The 16,474-nt window shown below is 52.7% G+C and overlaps 1 protein-coding gene across 1 annotated transcript in view; it reads left to right on the forward strand.

Moving 5' to 3' along the window:
* Positions 1-1,834: 1,834 nt before the first annotated feature.
* Positions 1,835-16,474, forward strand: part of ZNF185 (zinc finger protein 185 with LIM domain) — a 62,804-nt gene continuing 48,164 nt past the window's right edge. Inside the window, exons 1-4 of the mRNA XM_045471206.1 lie at positions 1,835-2,059; positions 15,542-15,620; positions 15,784-15,907; positions 16,333-16,398. Coding sequence (XP_045327162.1) covers positions 15,587-15,620; positions 15,784-15,907; positions 16,333-16,398 — 224 coding nt within the window. The 5' untranslated portion in view covers positions 1,835-2,059; positions 15,542-15,586. The remainder of the gene's footprint in view (positions 2,060-15,541; positions 15,621-15,783; positions 15,908-16,332; positions 16,399-16,474) is intronic.

A 16,474-nucleotide genomic window follows, 5' to 3' on the forward strand; every position in this document is an offset into this window, starting at 1 on the left:
CTTGAAAGGAAAGGGGATGTGATACACCCTAGGTCATATAGTGAGTATATTTAGGAGCTAGGAGGCCAAGCCAAATCCATGGCCACCAGCAACCCAAGCAGAGGATGGGAAGGCATTAGATACTGGCCACCAGAGTGGAAGCAGAAAAATGCTGGTTGGCAAGAGACAGATGAACTGAAGTGACTTTATATACAATCCCCCCATCCCCACTCCCTATACACATAGTCACGTAGACACAGGGTCACTTCCTCCCTACTTGATAAAGCCCAGGAAGAGAATGATGAGAATTATTTCTAGAGTCTCAATCACCCCTCAATTCCCTCCTTCTGCAAATCCCCTCCAACCCCTTGTGCTTGTCTTTGTGTCCCAGCGATGACTCAGATGTGGCCCTGCCCTCTTGGAGTTCACCATGTAGAATAATAGAGGTGATGGCCACTATGCTAGAACTATGTCATCAGAGGGAACTGGGGGAGCACACAGAAGGAGGCAATCTACTTGCCTGGGTGGCACATGCAGTCAGAGAAGGATCTACAGCCACTTGAGTGAAGGTTTGGAGAACAACTAAGACAAGGGGACAAAGGACATTGTAGGGAGTCTGAGTGCCAGGAGCAAATACCCCAAGGAGATAGGACTTGTGATATTCAGAAGGCAGAAGCAGGGGAGTGTGGCTGGATGTGCAGAGAGAGGTTGGTGCCACAAATTCTTGGGGCCCCTTAAAGTTTGGCTTTTATCCTGAGAGCAACGGGAAGCCATCAAAGAGTTGCACGCATATAAACTATTAAACTGACTTGTGTGTGAGACAGGGTGGGAAGGAAGGCAAAACCAGAGGCAGGGAAACCAGCAAGGAGGCTGGTCCTATAGCCCAGGCCTGCACTAGGGTGGTGGCAGTGGGCATGGACAGAAGTCTATGGATTGGAAGGCCATTTGGGACATAGACTTGACAGAGCTTGATGAAGGAGGAACTGTTGGTCCATCCTTTTGATCCCATCATTTGATAGGCCAACTTTTAGCCAACCCTATGCTGTCTGTTCGACGGCAGTTAAGTTCCTCACATAAGAGGCATTCCCTGGACCCACAGGCAGGGTTGGGGCTTCTTTTGAAGCTCCCTCCTTCCTAGTCCCCAACCCGGTGCCTTGCACATAGCAAGTACTCACTAAGCATGATTCAATGACACAAGTACTCAAAAAGCACAAATGAATGACACTTATCAAACTGCACTGGTCCTAGGGGTCTGGATGTGTCACCTGTGAGGTGGCCCGGCTTGCTGACAAGGTGCTCCCAGCATGGCCTTCCAGGGTGAGAACTTCTCTAGTGTTGCTGGTGAGCCGGGCTCCCTCACTTTCTTCTTCTTCCCAGCCTCTGGGATTTCCTGTATGATCTCAGCCTCTGGCCCCCTTCCCCCCTCCCCGCCCCTGTCTGGGATCTTCATCTGTAAAATGGATCTAGGAACAGTAGTTCTCCACAGAATTAACCCAAAGCATCTGTGGAAGTCATTGGCCTTGAACCGGGGCCAGATCGCGTCGGGTGTGGGCAGGGGCGCAAGTAGGCAGCCGGGGCGTTCATGTGGCGGAGACCTCCCGGTCCGGAGCCGGGAGCCCAAAGGAATTTGCCTGGAAGTTTTCCACCGTGGCAGAGCCTTCTGGAGCTTGCTCTGTGCTCGCCTCGGGGTGCCCCGGCCTTGATTTCTCCAGTAGCCCCGAGGGGCGGGGCTGGGAAGGAGCGGGAGGGCCGAGGACACTGGCGGGAGAATGTGCGGAATGTGCCAGGCGCATCTACCTACCCCAAGAGAGGGCAGAGGAAGGGGGCCGGCCGAGGGGAGGGGCGAGGGGCGAGGCACTGGGCGCCGGTGAAAACCTGTTTGTTCTCCTGCGGGTGGAGCCCAGTCCGCGCCTCCTCGCTGCCCTGCACGCTCTTCGCTGCACCAGGCTCCCGCCGTCCCACAACCGCCGCCCCGGGCCCGGCCTGGCCTGGCCCGGTTGGGCGCTGTCCACCCGAGGGAGCCCGCGCCCCGTGTCCGCCCGCTCCTCGGCCCACCCCGCGAGCCGGGCACCTGTGCCAGGTAGGGCTGTCGAGTCGCCGTTGGCGCGGCCCGGTGGACAGGCAACGGGGTGGGGGTGGGGGACGCCCCGCCCATACCCAGTCAGGTGGCGGGGACAGCTCAGGGCCTCAGTTCCCCCTTCCATGATCCTCACCCGCTCCAAGCATTCCTCCTGGACTTCCACCAAGGAGGCAGTGAACTTGGTTTTCTGGTTTTCCCTGTAAGCAAAGAGAGTAAACTAGAGAGGCAGAGAAGGCTGGCCTGGTCCCTCTATTCTCACCCTTTCTGGAAAAATGATTTGATTGTTAGTGAATGGCCTGGGGCCAAGGTGCTGTAAGAGTTGACTGCAAGCAAAGGAATCAGGGCATCTCAGATCAGCTAGTTCACCCTGTGTCCATTTTATAGATAAGAACACTGAGACCCAGAGGCTGGCTCACCCTGGAGCCCAGAGCAGGGGGCTCGAGGATTGCTTGTGATGAGCATGTGCTGGGCACAGGGCAGTCTCCTGCAGGGCTACCAGAAAGGTAGCTGCCCAGACAGAAGGCGCCGAATCAAGTGTCACTGAGTGTTATCAACAGGATCTGCAGCAAACGGGCTCTGTGGCTGAATTGTTTGGATGGGGGTAGGGGAGCCAAGAGCCTTGTCCTCTTTGGAAAGGCAGAGTGATACCTGGCCTCAGGAAGACTGAATGCTCAGCATCTCTGTCTGCTCTGCTACTTCCGAGCTTGGGGGCATTTGGGCAGCTCCATCAGTCCAAGGGGTAACACACCAGGCCTCCTCCCACCCAAGGCTGTTGGGGGTTCAGATGAGGTCAGTGTGAGTGGGCCTGGGCTCTGGAACATCTGAGATGTGGTAGGAATTGTGTTCTCACTGAGCTGTTTGCACTTAGATTTGACATTGTAGATGGCAAAGCATCTCAGGATCATACTCTGTGAACCCTGAGAGAGACATGCCCTCACACCCCATCAAGCAGTAGAGCCAGTCTTGCTTTGGTCTCATGGCCCTTTAGATTTTTGGTCATGGTACCTGGCTGGGGACTGAAAGCAGGGTCCCATGAGCTGGGTCCCACCCAGCATGCCTGGTGCTCTTTGTGTTTCTGCCTAGGCAGTGGGGAAAGGCTCTGCATTCCTCACCAGCTCACATAATACTGGGCAAGTCTGGGAGAAAGGGGAAACAGGAGATGTACCTACCTTCCCAGGGTCTCCACTGCCTCATCTGAAAAATCAGGGGCAGCCCAGAGGCCAGCTCAAAGGCCCTGGTTGCTGCTTAGAAGCAACTAGCTAGGACATAGATGTACAGACCAGGGCCAGCTTGCTGGCTGGTCTTGGTGCCTGTGCTATTTGTTTCATTACCCCTGGGCCATAGGATGGGAAGGAGAAGACCCACCTCACTTGCCCTACCCACTTCCATCAATTATCAGCCCCAGCCCTTGTGCCTTCCTGGCCTGGACTTCAGATGCCCTGGCCTGCCTGGAGTCCCTATACTCAACTATTGTAAGCTGATGGAAGGTACACAGAGCAGCACACAGCAGGTGCTTCACATCTGTTCATTTCCACTTTTTGGACATCACAAGTCAGTGACAGAGGTGCCCCATTTCCATACTGGGTGCTGCAGCTTTGAGTAGCATAAACACAAGGGGCCATGGGAGCCTGAAGCAGGGGAGCAGCCCTCACTGGGAGTATCAGGGAAGGCTTCCTGGAAGAGGAGGGCTTGGAAGTAAGGGAAGGAGCTTGGCAGCTGCCAGGGCAAGGCCTATATATCCACTGGGGCTGCATGGGTCTAGCCTCCCCCATGTTCCTGAAAGACCAAAGCCAGTTCTTCCTAAGCCCCTACATGTTCTACCCAGAGCTGGACAGTGGGGGCCTGGAGGGAAATCACAGGCAGGCTTTTCACCAAGGAGTGACAGGCTAGCTGGGGAGATGGACAGCCACTCAGTAGGGAGCAATGACCAGCATCGAATTTGTCCACCTCACTTCCTTCTCAACTAGAGTCCAGATTTCAGCCACTGAAGACAGTGACCCCAGGGGTGGCTAGTGTTTCACCTCAGCTTCCCTCAGCATGCCTGGCGCTCTTTGTGTTTCTGCCTAGTGCCCATGTAGCCTCCTGAGATCTAGCAGGGCAGATAGGCATCAGCAGCTAGTCCCTGAACTGTCCTCAGTTACATGGCAAGAAAAATCCCAAATCTGACTCAATGTACTCTGGAAGCTGGAAGCCTGCCTTCTTCCTTTCCCACTCAGCCTCCACGGGTGACTGATCCCTTTGGTCTGGATCTTGCTTCAAGCCACAGCCCATAAGATGCCAGCTCATGCATAACACCAGCTTTCTTTCTGCTTGCTGAGTCCTGAGGCTGCCCCACTGCCAGGCCCTCCTGGCATGGGACAGAATCATGGCTGGAGAAGAGGAGGGCCATTTTCCATGGCTTCAGAGCTGTGAGCAGCAACCCACATGGTGCCCCAGGCCTTTGGCTCCTGTGATTAGGATCCATCAGGGACTCTGTATTCATTTCCACTGTGTCTGCAGAGAGCTGGCTGATGCCAGGACAGGGGCAGTGCACCTAGGGGACCCACATGCCTGAGAGTGATGTTCAGGAGAGGTTGGCATCATTGCTTCTGAGGGTCAGCAAGCTGGCAGGAGACTAATGAAGTGGAACAGAGAGATGAACAGTAGTAGAGTGTGTAATGTACCAGGGAGGTGTCTTTACAGCCTAGTGGTAAGAGAGCAGCTCAGAGGTCAGATTGGGTTCAAACCCCAGCTCAGCCACCATCTAGTTGTGCAAACCCGAGCAGACCACACAACCTCCAGAGGCCTCGGTTTTGTCACCTGTGCAGAAGGGAGGCTGAAGCCAGGAACACCTGCTGCACAATGTCCTCCTCCAGCGACTGTGATGGCCAGGGCTGAGGGTGGGCCCAGCTTGGGAGGAATGTGGGTTCCGCATCTAAAGAAAAATGATTTAAAAATCACTACCAGTCTGTACCAGTGAGGCATATGGTGTCTACCCACAGTTAAATATTTGCCACAGAACATTTAATTCTTAAATTCACTTCTGGATGCCTACTAAAATCTGATTTGCTTCCTTTTTTTAATAATGTCTACTGTTTTCATTTTTAACTGTTTATCTTGGATTGATTTAAAACGCACAGAAAAGTTGTGAGAATGATACAAAGAACTCCCTCAAAGTCTCATCTGGATTCCCTGCTGTTAACTTTTCTGATAATTTTCGTTAGGAACGGGGAAGTTGACATGGGAGCACTTGTGTGACAGTAATGTTCATTGAGGAGTGGCCATGGAGGGGTCAGGGAGTGGACAGGGCTCGCATCAGTTCTTTTTTCCAAAAGGGAAACTGAGGCACAGAGAGGTACCCATTCAAGACTCACTTGAGGATTAAGAATGGAGCCAGGTTACTTTGTCTCACAGATAATGTACGTGTTTGGTGAGTGTTTTCTGATTACTTGCCTGTGTTGGGCACTGGGGCACAGCAGTGAATGAGAACTGAGAAGGGTAGGGGAAGGAAAGCAGGAGGGACAGGTATGGGTGGAGAAGGGGCTGAAAAATGAAAGTCAAGAGGCCCTATGGATGTCATTGTCAAACTCTAATGTGGGGAGTCAGGAACTTACAGCTTAAGCACATGTCCCAGGGGTTTTGTATTCTAGAGGGACCTAGAGGCCACTTTCAGAACCACTGTCTAGGTTTTTCCTGTGGGGAGTGTGCTCATTTCCAACTGCAAGAGGAAACCAAGAACTGGAGCCACTGGAGGAGACCTGGCCACTGGGACCAGTGGTGGGCAGGCCTCATGCTGCTGCAGGCTGTTGATGGTGGTCCTGACCTTTACCCTGTAGTCTGGTTCCTGTGATAATTGGCTCAGCACACCATTTTCTGATGACTAGGTCAGTTTTCCAGAGAGCTTGATGTGGCAAGGGTTCCAATCATAAGAATGAGTGAAAATGCTTACACCAGGCAGTGCCTGGTTTAGACTAAAAACAAAACAAAACAAAACAAAAACCCAGGATTTGTCTCACCACTTCTGCCCGGTGAGCTCCCACTTATTCTTTCATTCTTTTGGGACGGCCTGAGCCAAGGGCACTTCCTTGGGAAATGCAGCACTCTGGCAGTGCCCTAGAAGGGCTGCTATAGGCTCCTGTCCATCTGTCTGTCTGCCCAGTACCCAGCCTGGCTGTCAGGTCTCCATAAATGCTTGTTGAATAAATGAAAGTGTGGCCTTAGGCAAATTCTTTCTCCTCTCTGAGTCTCCATATTCTTATAAAAAAAATGGGGACAGTGATAATAGGTAAGGGTGGAGCTCAGGACACTCTGGGTCCGGGGTGGACAGGAAGGGGAGAAAGTAGCTGGGAGGAGGCCTGTCCAAGATCAGCTGGGGTGGGAGGTATTGTTGGGTGGGGAGAGGGGGCTCATTCCTCTTTTCCTCTTGAGCTTTACTCACAATCACCTGTAACTAGGACAAAAGGAATTCTTTGGCCAGTGTTAGTCAGGGGCAAGTGGGGGAGCAGGGACTTGTGTGTCACCAGGCCTGCTTTGGCAAAGGCGGAATAGGTGGCAACATTGAGGGTACAGGGGTATTCTTGAGGAGGGAGTTGGTTAAGGTGGGGGGTGGGATCTATGACCCCTGAATCCCTTTCAACCCCTTTGGCTGTCTGTGTGCTGATGGGAATAGCATCTCTGCCCTACTGGGATGAGCTTAAGACCACCTTGGTTCTTAGGTCCAGGGGGTGAGGAACCAAGCCAGCCCAGGCCTTGAAAGAGAGCTCCCAGGGTTCCTCTGGGCCTCTTCTCATGCTACAGCATGAGAGGCGGAGGCCCTGGAAACACTGGGAATAATTCATATAGATGGCTCTGGCAAGGGGCTCTGTTTGGGGTAAGGGTTCATGGGCCCTGCTATCCCCATCGTTTTAACCCTGCCCAGACCCCCGGCCTCCACAAAGTATCTCAGAGGACACTGCCAAGAAGCCCTTGCTGGTCCCTGAGGCCAAGCTACCTCTGAAATGGACCAGTCACCCCAAGCAGTCACTTGTATCCAGCCTGTGGAAAACTAGAAAGTGGGCACAGGACAGCCAGAAGGAATCCTGGCTCCTCAAGAGTGACAGGCAGCCATGGCTCCCTTTACCCCCTTGGGGCTTGAACTCTACACTGCCTCTGGAGAGAGTTGGCCTGTGTCAGACCCTCAGATAGCTGCCTTCCAGGGCCCTCCAGCACTGACGCCAAGAAGTCTAGATTCTGGGATGTTGGGGGTGGGCTGGGGGAAGGTGAAATTCCAGACTCTCATGTAGAACTCATTTACCTGTAAAGCACATTTACAAATACTACCCCCCCCCCAGGCATTCTTTTTCCATATTACATTTTTCCCTCTGTAATCCAAATCTCCTCCAGCTCTTTTTTCCACGTGGTGCACCTCCTTCCTTCTGCCTCATTAGCCTCCACATGGGAGTCCCTAGGACTGGAGCATCACATGCAGGTCAAGGTGCTCTGCTCCACTGGGGCTCCTGGGAGCTGTGTGCTGAGTAGCAGACTGGGGGTCTCTGACATGACCCAGCTGCTCTGCCATCGCTCTGGCAGGCCTCTGAAGGGCCCCTTCCAGGAGGAAAGCAACCTGTCTGCTGATCGTCCTCTTGCCAGATGCTGAGACTGGGAATCAGAATGTCCTCAGTCATGAGACCTGGCCACAGGAGACCGCTTCATAACACATTTGATCATTCTAGCACTTGGCTGCCTGAGTATTGGCCTGGGTCCAAACCTAGACATTAGGCCAAATGCCTTCAGAAAAGACTGGGTGAGGGCACCCAAGCTGGGGGTGGAGGTCACACTCCCTGACTTTTGGCATCCCCAGCTCTTTCACACTCCATGCTATATCCTGCCTGTGGCCTCACTCCATTCATCTCTTTGTCCAGGCCTTTCTCAGCCTGGCATGTGGAGTGCATGCCAGCCCATTCTTGCACTTCCTGCTGCAGCCTCCTGGGAGAGCCTGTCCCATGGCCTGCCCAGTGTCTTAAGAATTTGTCCTCCATGGGATGTTGCAGAGGGAGGACAGGACAGGGAGGGAAGCTCGCTGAAAACAGCACTGCATGGGGTCCCATGGACTTGCTGATGAGCAGACAGGCTGCACTGAGACGCATGCCTTCCTCCTATGACTAGGGACTTCTTCTTCACCCAGAGAGAGTAAGTGACATGTCCAGTGACTTGTTTTGACAGAACTAGGACTTGGACCCCTTGTCTAGTGCTCTTTCATTTGTACCCGAGTTTGAACAGACATCACAGATGTGTGGCTTCTTGGCCTTGGCCAAGTTCTCCACATCTCTAGCAGCATGAGTGTGCCTCTCCCATGAAATGACAGATAATGAACCCAGCTGGCTTGGCTCTACAGCTATCTGAACAAGCATGGTCTCCTACCCCCTTCTTGCTTCTGTTTCTGGTGCTTAGAGGGAAAAGGTAAGAGGCAGAGTCCTCTAGCAGGCAGGCTTGACTACCTTGGTGTTACCCTTCCCCTGGTAACCCAGACCACCCCAATCCTAGTATAGTTCATTACCCTGAAGGGGCTTAATAGGGGCCTCTCATGGGTATTTATGCACAAGGGAGGACTCTAATCTTGAAGCTCAAAGGCACTTGCTTGGAACACACCCAAAGAGGACCTAGATGTGCATTCCAGAAGGTGGATCTAAGGCACAGGGTCTTTTCTTTGAGACTTTCCCTCCATCCTGGGACCACTGATGGCTCTATGTTCAAAGGGAGTGTTTACAGTGAGAATGAACAGGACCCTCATCCCCATGGTCAGAATCCCCCATTACCAGTTGGGCCAGAAGGGAGGTATGGAGGGATTCTGGCCAGTAGAACTAGAGCCTTGGTGTTGTAGAGCCCAACTTAGGCTGTTATAGTAAGGCAAGAAGGAACAGGTATGACAGCTGGAGTCATCCTTGCAGGCTGTGTCTTTCCACTGTTTAGTCATTGATACCCTCACCCAATGATGGGGAGCCAAGGTCCCATGCAAAAAAGGAGTGTCCTTCCTGTCAGTCCAGCTGTCTTCTCTGAGACCGCCTGACAGTGCCCAGTGGAAGGATCAGAAGTGGCTGGATTTACTCATCTTAGAAACAAGTTGTTGAGAGACAAGGGACTTTTCATTACTTCACCTCTTCTCTCATGACCCAGATAGGAGCACTTATGTTTTTGCTGAAGTGATTCTGGGGCTCTGCCTCTCTTAGGGCTCCCTGCTTTGGAGTCCCATGAAAATGCTCACAGACAGGGGCGCCTGGGTGGCTCAGTCAGTTAAGTGGCTGACTTCAGCTTAGATCATGATTTCATGGTTCATCAGTTCGAGCCCCACATCGGGCTCTGTGCTGACAGCTCGGAACCTGGAGCCTGCTTCGGATTCTGTGTCTCCCTCTCTCTCTCTGTCCCTCCCCACTCATACTCTGTCTCTCTCTCTCAAAAATAAACATTTTTTAAAAATTGTTTTAAAAAAAATGCTCACAGACAAACCTTTACTCAAACGTGGCCTGAGGTTGGCCCAGCAACTGGCCCATGCACCGGGCAGCCCAAGGCCTTGTAGCTTTCATGTATATGTCACTTACCACATCCATATTTTGTCACTGGGCTTGGCCACATGGGCCATGCTTGGGGTTGTGTCTTCTTGTCCTGTCCCACTGGCTTCCTCAGCCAACTCCTGACTCACACCTAAGGGGTCAACCCAGAGTTGAGCTGCAGGCTCAGGTTCCAAAAGACACAACTGCATGTGATCCCTGCTGGACGGGGATGGGGTCCACAGAAAGTTGGTACACATAGGGAAACACAGCCAGGCTCCCTCTCAGCCTTCTGGGTGCACATTGTCAAAACTCACCTCTGGGTAAGGAGTCCCACCTCTTACTCTTCTGTCTGTGGTGTGCCCACTCATGATTGCTCACTGTGGCCAGCGCCCAGCACACACACATTCAGACAAGTCCCAACACCTGTGTCCTTTGGCTGCAGCTCCTTGGTGTGCAAAGCTAAGGGTGTTTTGTTCCTTTTCCCTCCCAGTTTGCCTTGGAGATCCCTGCCTGGCATTCAGCATTCCCTCATTCCCCAGCTACCCACTAGGCTCAACTTGTCTCTTTTCACACAAGCCCTTGGTACAAAGATCCCAGGCCAGGGTCACTGGGGCTGGGGTGGGCCCATGGGATAGATGTCCAGGCTGTTTGTGTTCACAGGCCTAGCCACTTCACCTGCTCGTTGGTGTTCACCCAGTTGTCTGTAAGAAGCCAGCTTGTCCCAACTGTGATGGGGGAGGTGAGGAAGGGCATTTCAGTCCTGAGGCAGGCTAGCATGAGGGCAGCAGCAGCACCAGACTGAGGACTCCAGGATGGGTGACACTCAGGGGCTGGAGACAGCCACAAGGGCAGATGCCTGTCCAGGTCCAGCCTGCTGTGGTGTCTGCCTGAGGTGGACTCTGCCCCTATTCCTTCTTCCTCTCCTATGGTTTCCTTTTCCTTCCAGGTTATTGGGAAATGCAGACATTTTTAGTGCAGTGTGACCGAGAATGGGATTAGCCAAGGGGCTGTGGGACTTGATGGCTCCTCTGGGACATGCTTCCTGGGCTGAGGCTCTAGGCCATTTGGCAAAGAGGTAGCTGCAAGGGCAAAGAAACAGAAGCCTGCTTGAGAAAAAGGGTGTGCACAACATGGAGAGTCAATCTGGGTGGCAATTCTAGAAAATTTTCTCTGAATTAGTCTTCTCATCTTGGAGGCAGAGCACGTCCTTGTGGGGCAGAGGCTCTTCTCCTGCTGCTTCTCTCTCCATCTCTGTCTCCTCATGCATCAGCCAAGCATTTGCGTCACTGTCTTCCAACTCCCTGGCTCCCTCTCTCCTGCTAATCTGCCTGCATCAGCTCCAACTCCACTCCCTGACCACACCAGGCTTGCTGTGGCCTGGGGAAAACAGGCTCCTTGCACTCCCTCATTGGCTCTTTCCTTCTCTCTATCCATTCAGGGCCAGAGGCCCCTTCCCTGGGAGGTTGCTGGAAAGCCTTGAGAGGCTTCAGCAGTTGGGAGGAAGGTGCATTCAGAGACCATCTGCATCAGGAGTGCCTGTCCCCATCTCCCCCCAGTCATCCTTGCTAAGGATGCTCCCCCCTGCCTACCCCAAGAGGCATCTGCAGGCTAATGGAAGAAGGAGGAATAAGGGTATGAAGGGCAAGGAGGGTGGGCTGGGCACCCATTTAGTGTCTGAGGTGGCCTGGACTGCTCAGGAGGACTTAGACTTGGTCCTGAGCTGCCATGGGACAGGCTGGTGTAGTCTGCATATATACCCTTGTTTGGACTTGGCACAAGGAGTTGCCCTATGAAGGATAGCTAGGGTGGAAAGTGGCTGATAAGCCACCTGTTCCTTTGGTGGTCTAAGCCAGGCCCCTAAGCAGGGCAATATGACCATTCCTAAGGTACCAAAAGATTTCCTATCAAGGTAGAAACAGGAGCTGTACTACTGAAAGTGTACACAGAGAGGCTATCCAAACTAGAAATGCACTCACACGGGCCATTTGGAAGATGAAGACACCCACCAACATCATGACACCTAAACTATGGGATGGAAAATAACTGGTACCAAATTCTAGTCAGTGGCACATGCTGTGGCTTGGGAATACCCTGTCAGGAGGAGACCCAGCGAGCAAGTCCATGGGCTTGGTGGCTTGGCACCACTTTACAGATGAGATTGAGGTCCAGGCAGTGGGACAGTGTCACAGCCATGTGAAGCCACTTAGGGATGAGGAGCAAAGATGTCAGCTGTCAATCCAGGTGGCCCTTCCTGATGTGCCAGGGAGGCCTAGGAGGCTGTGCAAGAAACCCAAGTGCCCCAAGGAAGAGTAAGACTAGAAGTAAGGTGGGAGATACCCCCCAAAATGCATACCTGTTCTCCCTCCCACCCAAGCTGTGTGCAGAGAAGACCCAGGATCCTGGAGGAGGCTGTGTGTGTGCCCACAGGCAGCAAGGCTCTGCTCAGAGCAGCCCAGAGGGACCCTAGAGGCACAGGGCACCTTCCCCAGGATGTCTACCCCAGAGGAAGGAGAGAATTCCCCATGCATCCATTGGCTCTCCTCACTTCCCAGTCCTTCCTTGGCACTTTTCACCTTGCGTCAACTTTGGAGATCCATCATTACCTATCCAAGCAGCCCCAGCTCCCATTTCATTTGGTTAAATGACTGCTTGTTTAGTCTTTTAAGTAAATAGCACCATCCTACACATCTTTTTGTTTAAAAGCTTTCTTTCACTTAATGATATATGGAAACCATACACATGAAACTTGTTAAATTACATCATATATCCATATCATTTGTAATAAGTGCATAGTATTTGCTGGAATCATGTATCATAGTATGTTTAAATATCACTGTTGGGAATTTACATTATTGCCTAATTTTCACCATTATACTCAACACTGGGACACCACCCCTCTTGTATACTTTGTTCTGCTTACTCATTTGTCTCCATAGGAGAGATTGCTGTGAGGGGAGCTTTTGGACCAATGGTCTTACCCTCTCAAGGCTTTCAAAACATATAGAGATTTGTCTTCTGAAAAGATGAGTCCTTTGATCTGCCCACCAATAGTATGTGAGTGCTGCCTGGGAAACATACTCCTGAGTGGTCTGCATCCCATTCTTCAGAGCTGTTCCTGTCTCTAGTGAGGGTTTTCCCAGCTGTCCATTGATTGGGGATGAAGGGGATGGTGGGTCTGAGAAGAGACTTGGGTCCAAGGAGAGGTGGCAATGTATGGTTAGTCAAAAGCATGGCTCCTGCCAGCCTTCAGTGCAGAAAATCAGTGCAGGGTATGTGTTGGGTGTGTGAGGGGATGCTTCGGTTTTGTTCTTGCTGAGGCTGGTAGAGGGAGCAGGTCTTGTCTGGGAAGACTTTGATCAACAGTACCAAGGCATGCAGGTCAGATGAAGGGAGAGTCCCCAGGAGCAGGAGCAGGCAAGACAGGTGGGCCCCTGAGGTAGAGGTAGGGCTTAGCTCAGCAGGAGGAGTTGAATGGCATCCCAGGTGGGAGGAACCAGCATAAACAAAGGCATGAGAATTACTGTGGTAGGGCCACCTTCTACGGATGTTGAAGTACATGGTCTTCTTGGAGCACAATGTCAACATTGAAGGTCATTTGTGAGAAAAGTAACTGGGTCTGGACACTGGAGAGTTTGCCCCAAGGCTTAGAGACAATGGACAGCCAGCAGAAGCTGAGTGAAAAGTGAGGGCTGATGTGGGCCAAGCTGCGGGAATGAGGCACAGATGAAAGCAGGTGCAGGGAGAGGAAGGACCAGTGAAGTGGAGGGAAAAGCCAACTTTGCAGCTGGGACATTGATTCATACCTCATGTGTCCATCTGTCTGGCTGGGGCACATCACTTTAAAGGCTCCTTTTTCCAAAGAGCTGCCTTCTTCAAGCCCATGGGAAGACTCTACTTCTTGACTTTTTCAGATTTACTGTCCCATCAAAAGGGGACATTTGACTTCTGAGATGTAGCATCAGCCCTGCTCTTTGCCTGGTGAGGTGGGGCATAAGCCTTGAGTCTTCTGACTGGGGTCTTAGTTGTGTGGATGGGACCTAAGGCAACTCCACCTTCCCTTGCTGTGGGCTCTTACATGTATCCTTGCCCCTTTGGCCAGGGAGTTCCCAGTGGTCCCTCTGCCTCTGTCATTCTGCATGTGTGTGAGTCTATCCTGATTTTGGAAGTGGCTTATTTGGTTCTGATTTGGCAGGAAACTTCTAGGCAATGTGGTCAACAGGTTTGTCAAGTTCCTGAAGGAACTTAAACACTCAGCAGTAGGAGGCCCTGAGCTGAGGCCCAGAGGTGAGGTACTGGCCCAAGGTCTCACAGTCAGTCAGCAGCACCAGGAGACTGAGGGGCCAAGATCCTAGGTAGCAAGTGTGTCTGTGTGTCCTGCCCAGTGGGGCTACTCCATGGGCTGCTGGGATGGGACAGTTGGATGTATGTGGTCTAAAGATTGCTTATGGAATGAGTTCTGCTCAATATAACTCTGATGTGGCAGCCTTGGTGGAGGGGCTGAACAGCGGGGCTGCCATTTGCTGTGATGAGGTGCCATTCCTGGCACGCATCAGGCTTGGGCCTCCTGGGCTGCTCATTCAGTGCAATTTATGGGAAAGCCAGCTCTTGCTAACATGGCAAATTTGGTTTGATCTTGGCCCCTGCCTTAGCCATTTTAGTGTGCCCTTGACCTCTAAAGAAACATGTCCAGGCCTTGCCAGCTGGCAGCGGGGTGGGGGGGGGGGTGGGCAGCGGGTAACAGGCTCCTAAGGGAGAGGCTGCTCTGCCTCAGGACTATGCCAGCAGGGCCAGGGCCCCTCATTCCCATCATGTCCACTTGCCGGAACCCCTAGTCCTTCTATTGAGGCCCACAGGGCTAGTTGTGGCAGGCCAGAGCTGGGATTAGATCCACGATATGGGCCTTCCATCTGCCTTTAGCATTGGGCCGTTCCCAGCCTGGACAGTTGGCTTCCTCACCCCAGCCTCTTCTGAGACAAACATCTTCACAGTGCTGTGAGGCTCTGGAGGTCACTGTAGTCCACCTTTCACTGGCTACAGGAGGGAAACACATGGCTAAAGGGCAGAGAAAAGACAAGGAAGGAGAGCAGGGCAAGAATAGAGAGAGGAAGAGAAAGCAGAGCACAACAGCAATTCCTTACCAGATCCCAACCCTCACCTGGTCCCTGAGCACTACTAGAAGTTGGCAGGGGGGCCCTGGGCTTTCCCCACTGGAGATGAAGCAAACCCGTGAGCAACACAGGGCTGCACACTCTCAGGCTTGGTTGTTTTGATTGAGGACAGCTGACAGTCCCCTGTCCCAGTGAAGACAGGTTGAAACTCAATTGCTCCTTGGCTCCTGTCCAACTGCTCTGCGATCTTTGCTGTGCCCAGGTGGTGCCAGGCATTTTCAAGAACATTGGTGCATTCTGCCTTCATGGCAGTCCTGAAGGGTAGAGTTTTTAAAATCCCATGTTACAAATGAGGACAGTGAGGCAGACTGGACACATTAGCTGACCTGCCAAAGGTCTGTCAGACAGCTACTAAAGAGTGAGAAAGATAATCTAACCCCAAAGGAACTGGTCTCCCAGCCCCCACCCTTCCTTTAGTCCCTCTTTCTGAGCCCACTAGTGCCAGCCCTCAGGAAGCCTACCCTGTGGAGGTTCCACTGCTTCCCCTCTCTCCCCTACACTCATCTGGGCCTGGAATCTGGCCATCAGAACTCTCTAGGGGGGTTGTGGTTTGCCCTTATAAGCTATCTGTTGAATAGACAGCTCCATAGCAGCCCATTCCCCATGTGAGCAGCTCTGGGCAGACAGGTGGTTTTACTATCAGACAATGACAGGTCCAGTGTGTGCTCACTCCCTGGCCTCTGCCCACCACCCAAACTCCAACAACTCTTGCCTCCTTATACCCAAAGGGCAGTCAGGGACCACATGATGACCTGCAAGCCATTATAAATGCATGAAGTGACAAGCCATGTGCTTGCCTTTGTCCTCAGGAGCACTGTTGAATCAACTGAGAAGGGATCTGCAGAGCAAGCGCCATGAGTATCTCAGCTCTTGGAGGCAGCACCAAAGGTGAGGACTGCACTCCCTCTTCTCCCAGGCTTGGTGTGTGGCCTGCCCTGCAAGGGCTACAAGCACGGCAGCAGAGAGCAGCATATTGGGAGGACTGGCAGGGAGGCATCAGTGTCCTGGGGCTGGGTTCCCCTTCTGAGGCTGCCTGGCCTTGCCCCTCCAGGGAAACCACTACTACCAGGTGAGGAGGAACGCAATAATGTCCTCAAGCAGATGAAGGTTCGGACCACGCTGAAGGGGGACAAGAGCTGGATCACCAAGCAGGATGAATCAGAAGGCCACACCCTGTAAGTCCAGGAGGCTAGGAGGCCAGCAACAATGAGGTGGGGTAGGGCTGTAATCCACAAAGGCCCGTCGATGCCTGGGGATGCTGAGGGACTTCCACCATTCAGACTTCAGTGGGGACATGTGGCCACAGGCAAGCTGGGGAGGGCAGAGCACGGGAAAGCAATCCAGTTGAGGGCAAGACTCAACCAAAGTTACAAGGTGGGAAAGCCCTTGACGCCGAGTGGGCATGTACATACTTGCCTGTGGAATGTGGAGAAAGGCCAGGGAAGGAGAAGGTGAGACGGGAATGGTGAGCCAAGTTCTTGTGGTGCATGCACTTCACCCCACCTCACCTGCTTTGGGGCTCAGCAGACAGCCTCTAGGATGGAGGCTGCAAGGTGGCTGATGCCAGAGAGCCACTCTTTCAGGATCCCTTTTTCTCCAGAGAGCTGCCTCCTGGTCGGAGTCGAGCCACATCCTTTTCATCAGCTGGGGAAGTCCCGAAGACCAGGTAAGAGGTGATGCCTGAAGGCCAGTGGGTGGGCCTCATGCCGCAGTCTTCAGGGGATAAGGAGGAGCCCAAATTC

Source organism: Leopardus geoffroyi, chromosome X (genome assembly GCF_018350155.1).
Source record: "Leopardus geoffroyi isolate Oge1 chromosome X, O.geoffroyi_Oge1_pat1.0, whole genome shotgun sequence".
In the NCBI taxonomy this organism is placed as follows: Eukaryota; Metazoa; Chordata; class Mammalia; order Carnivora; family Felidae; genus Leopardus; species Leopardus geoffroyi.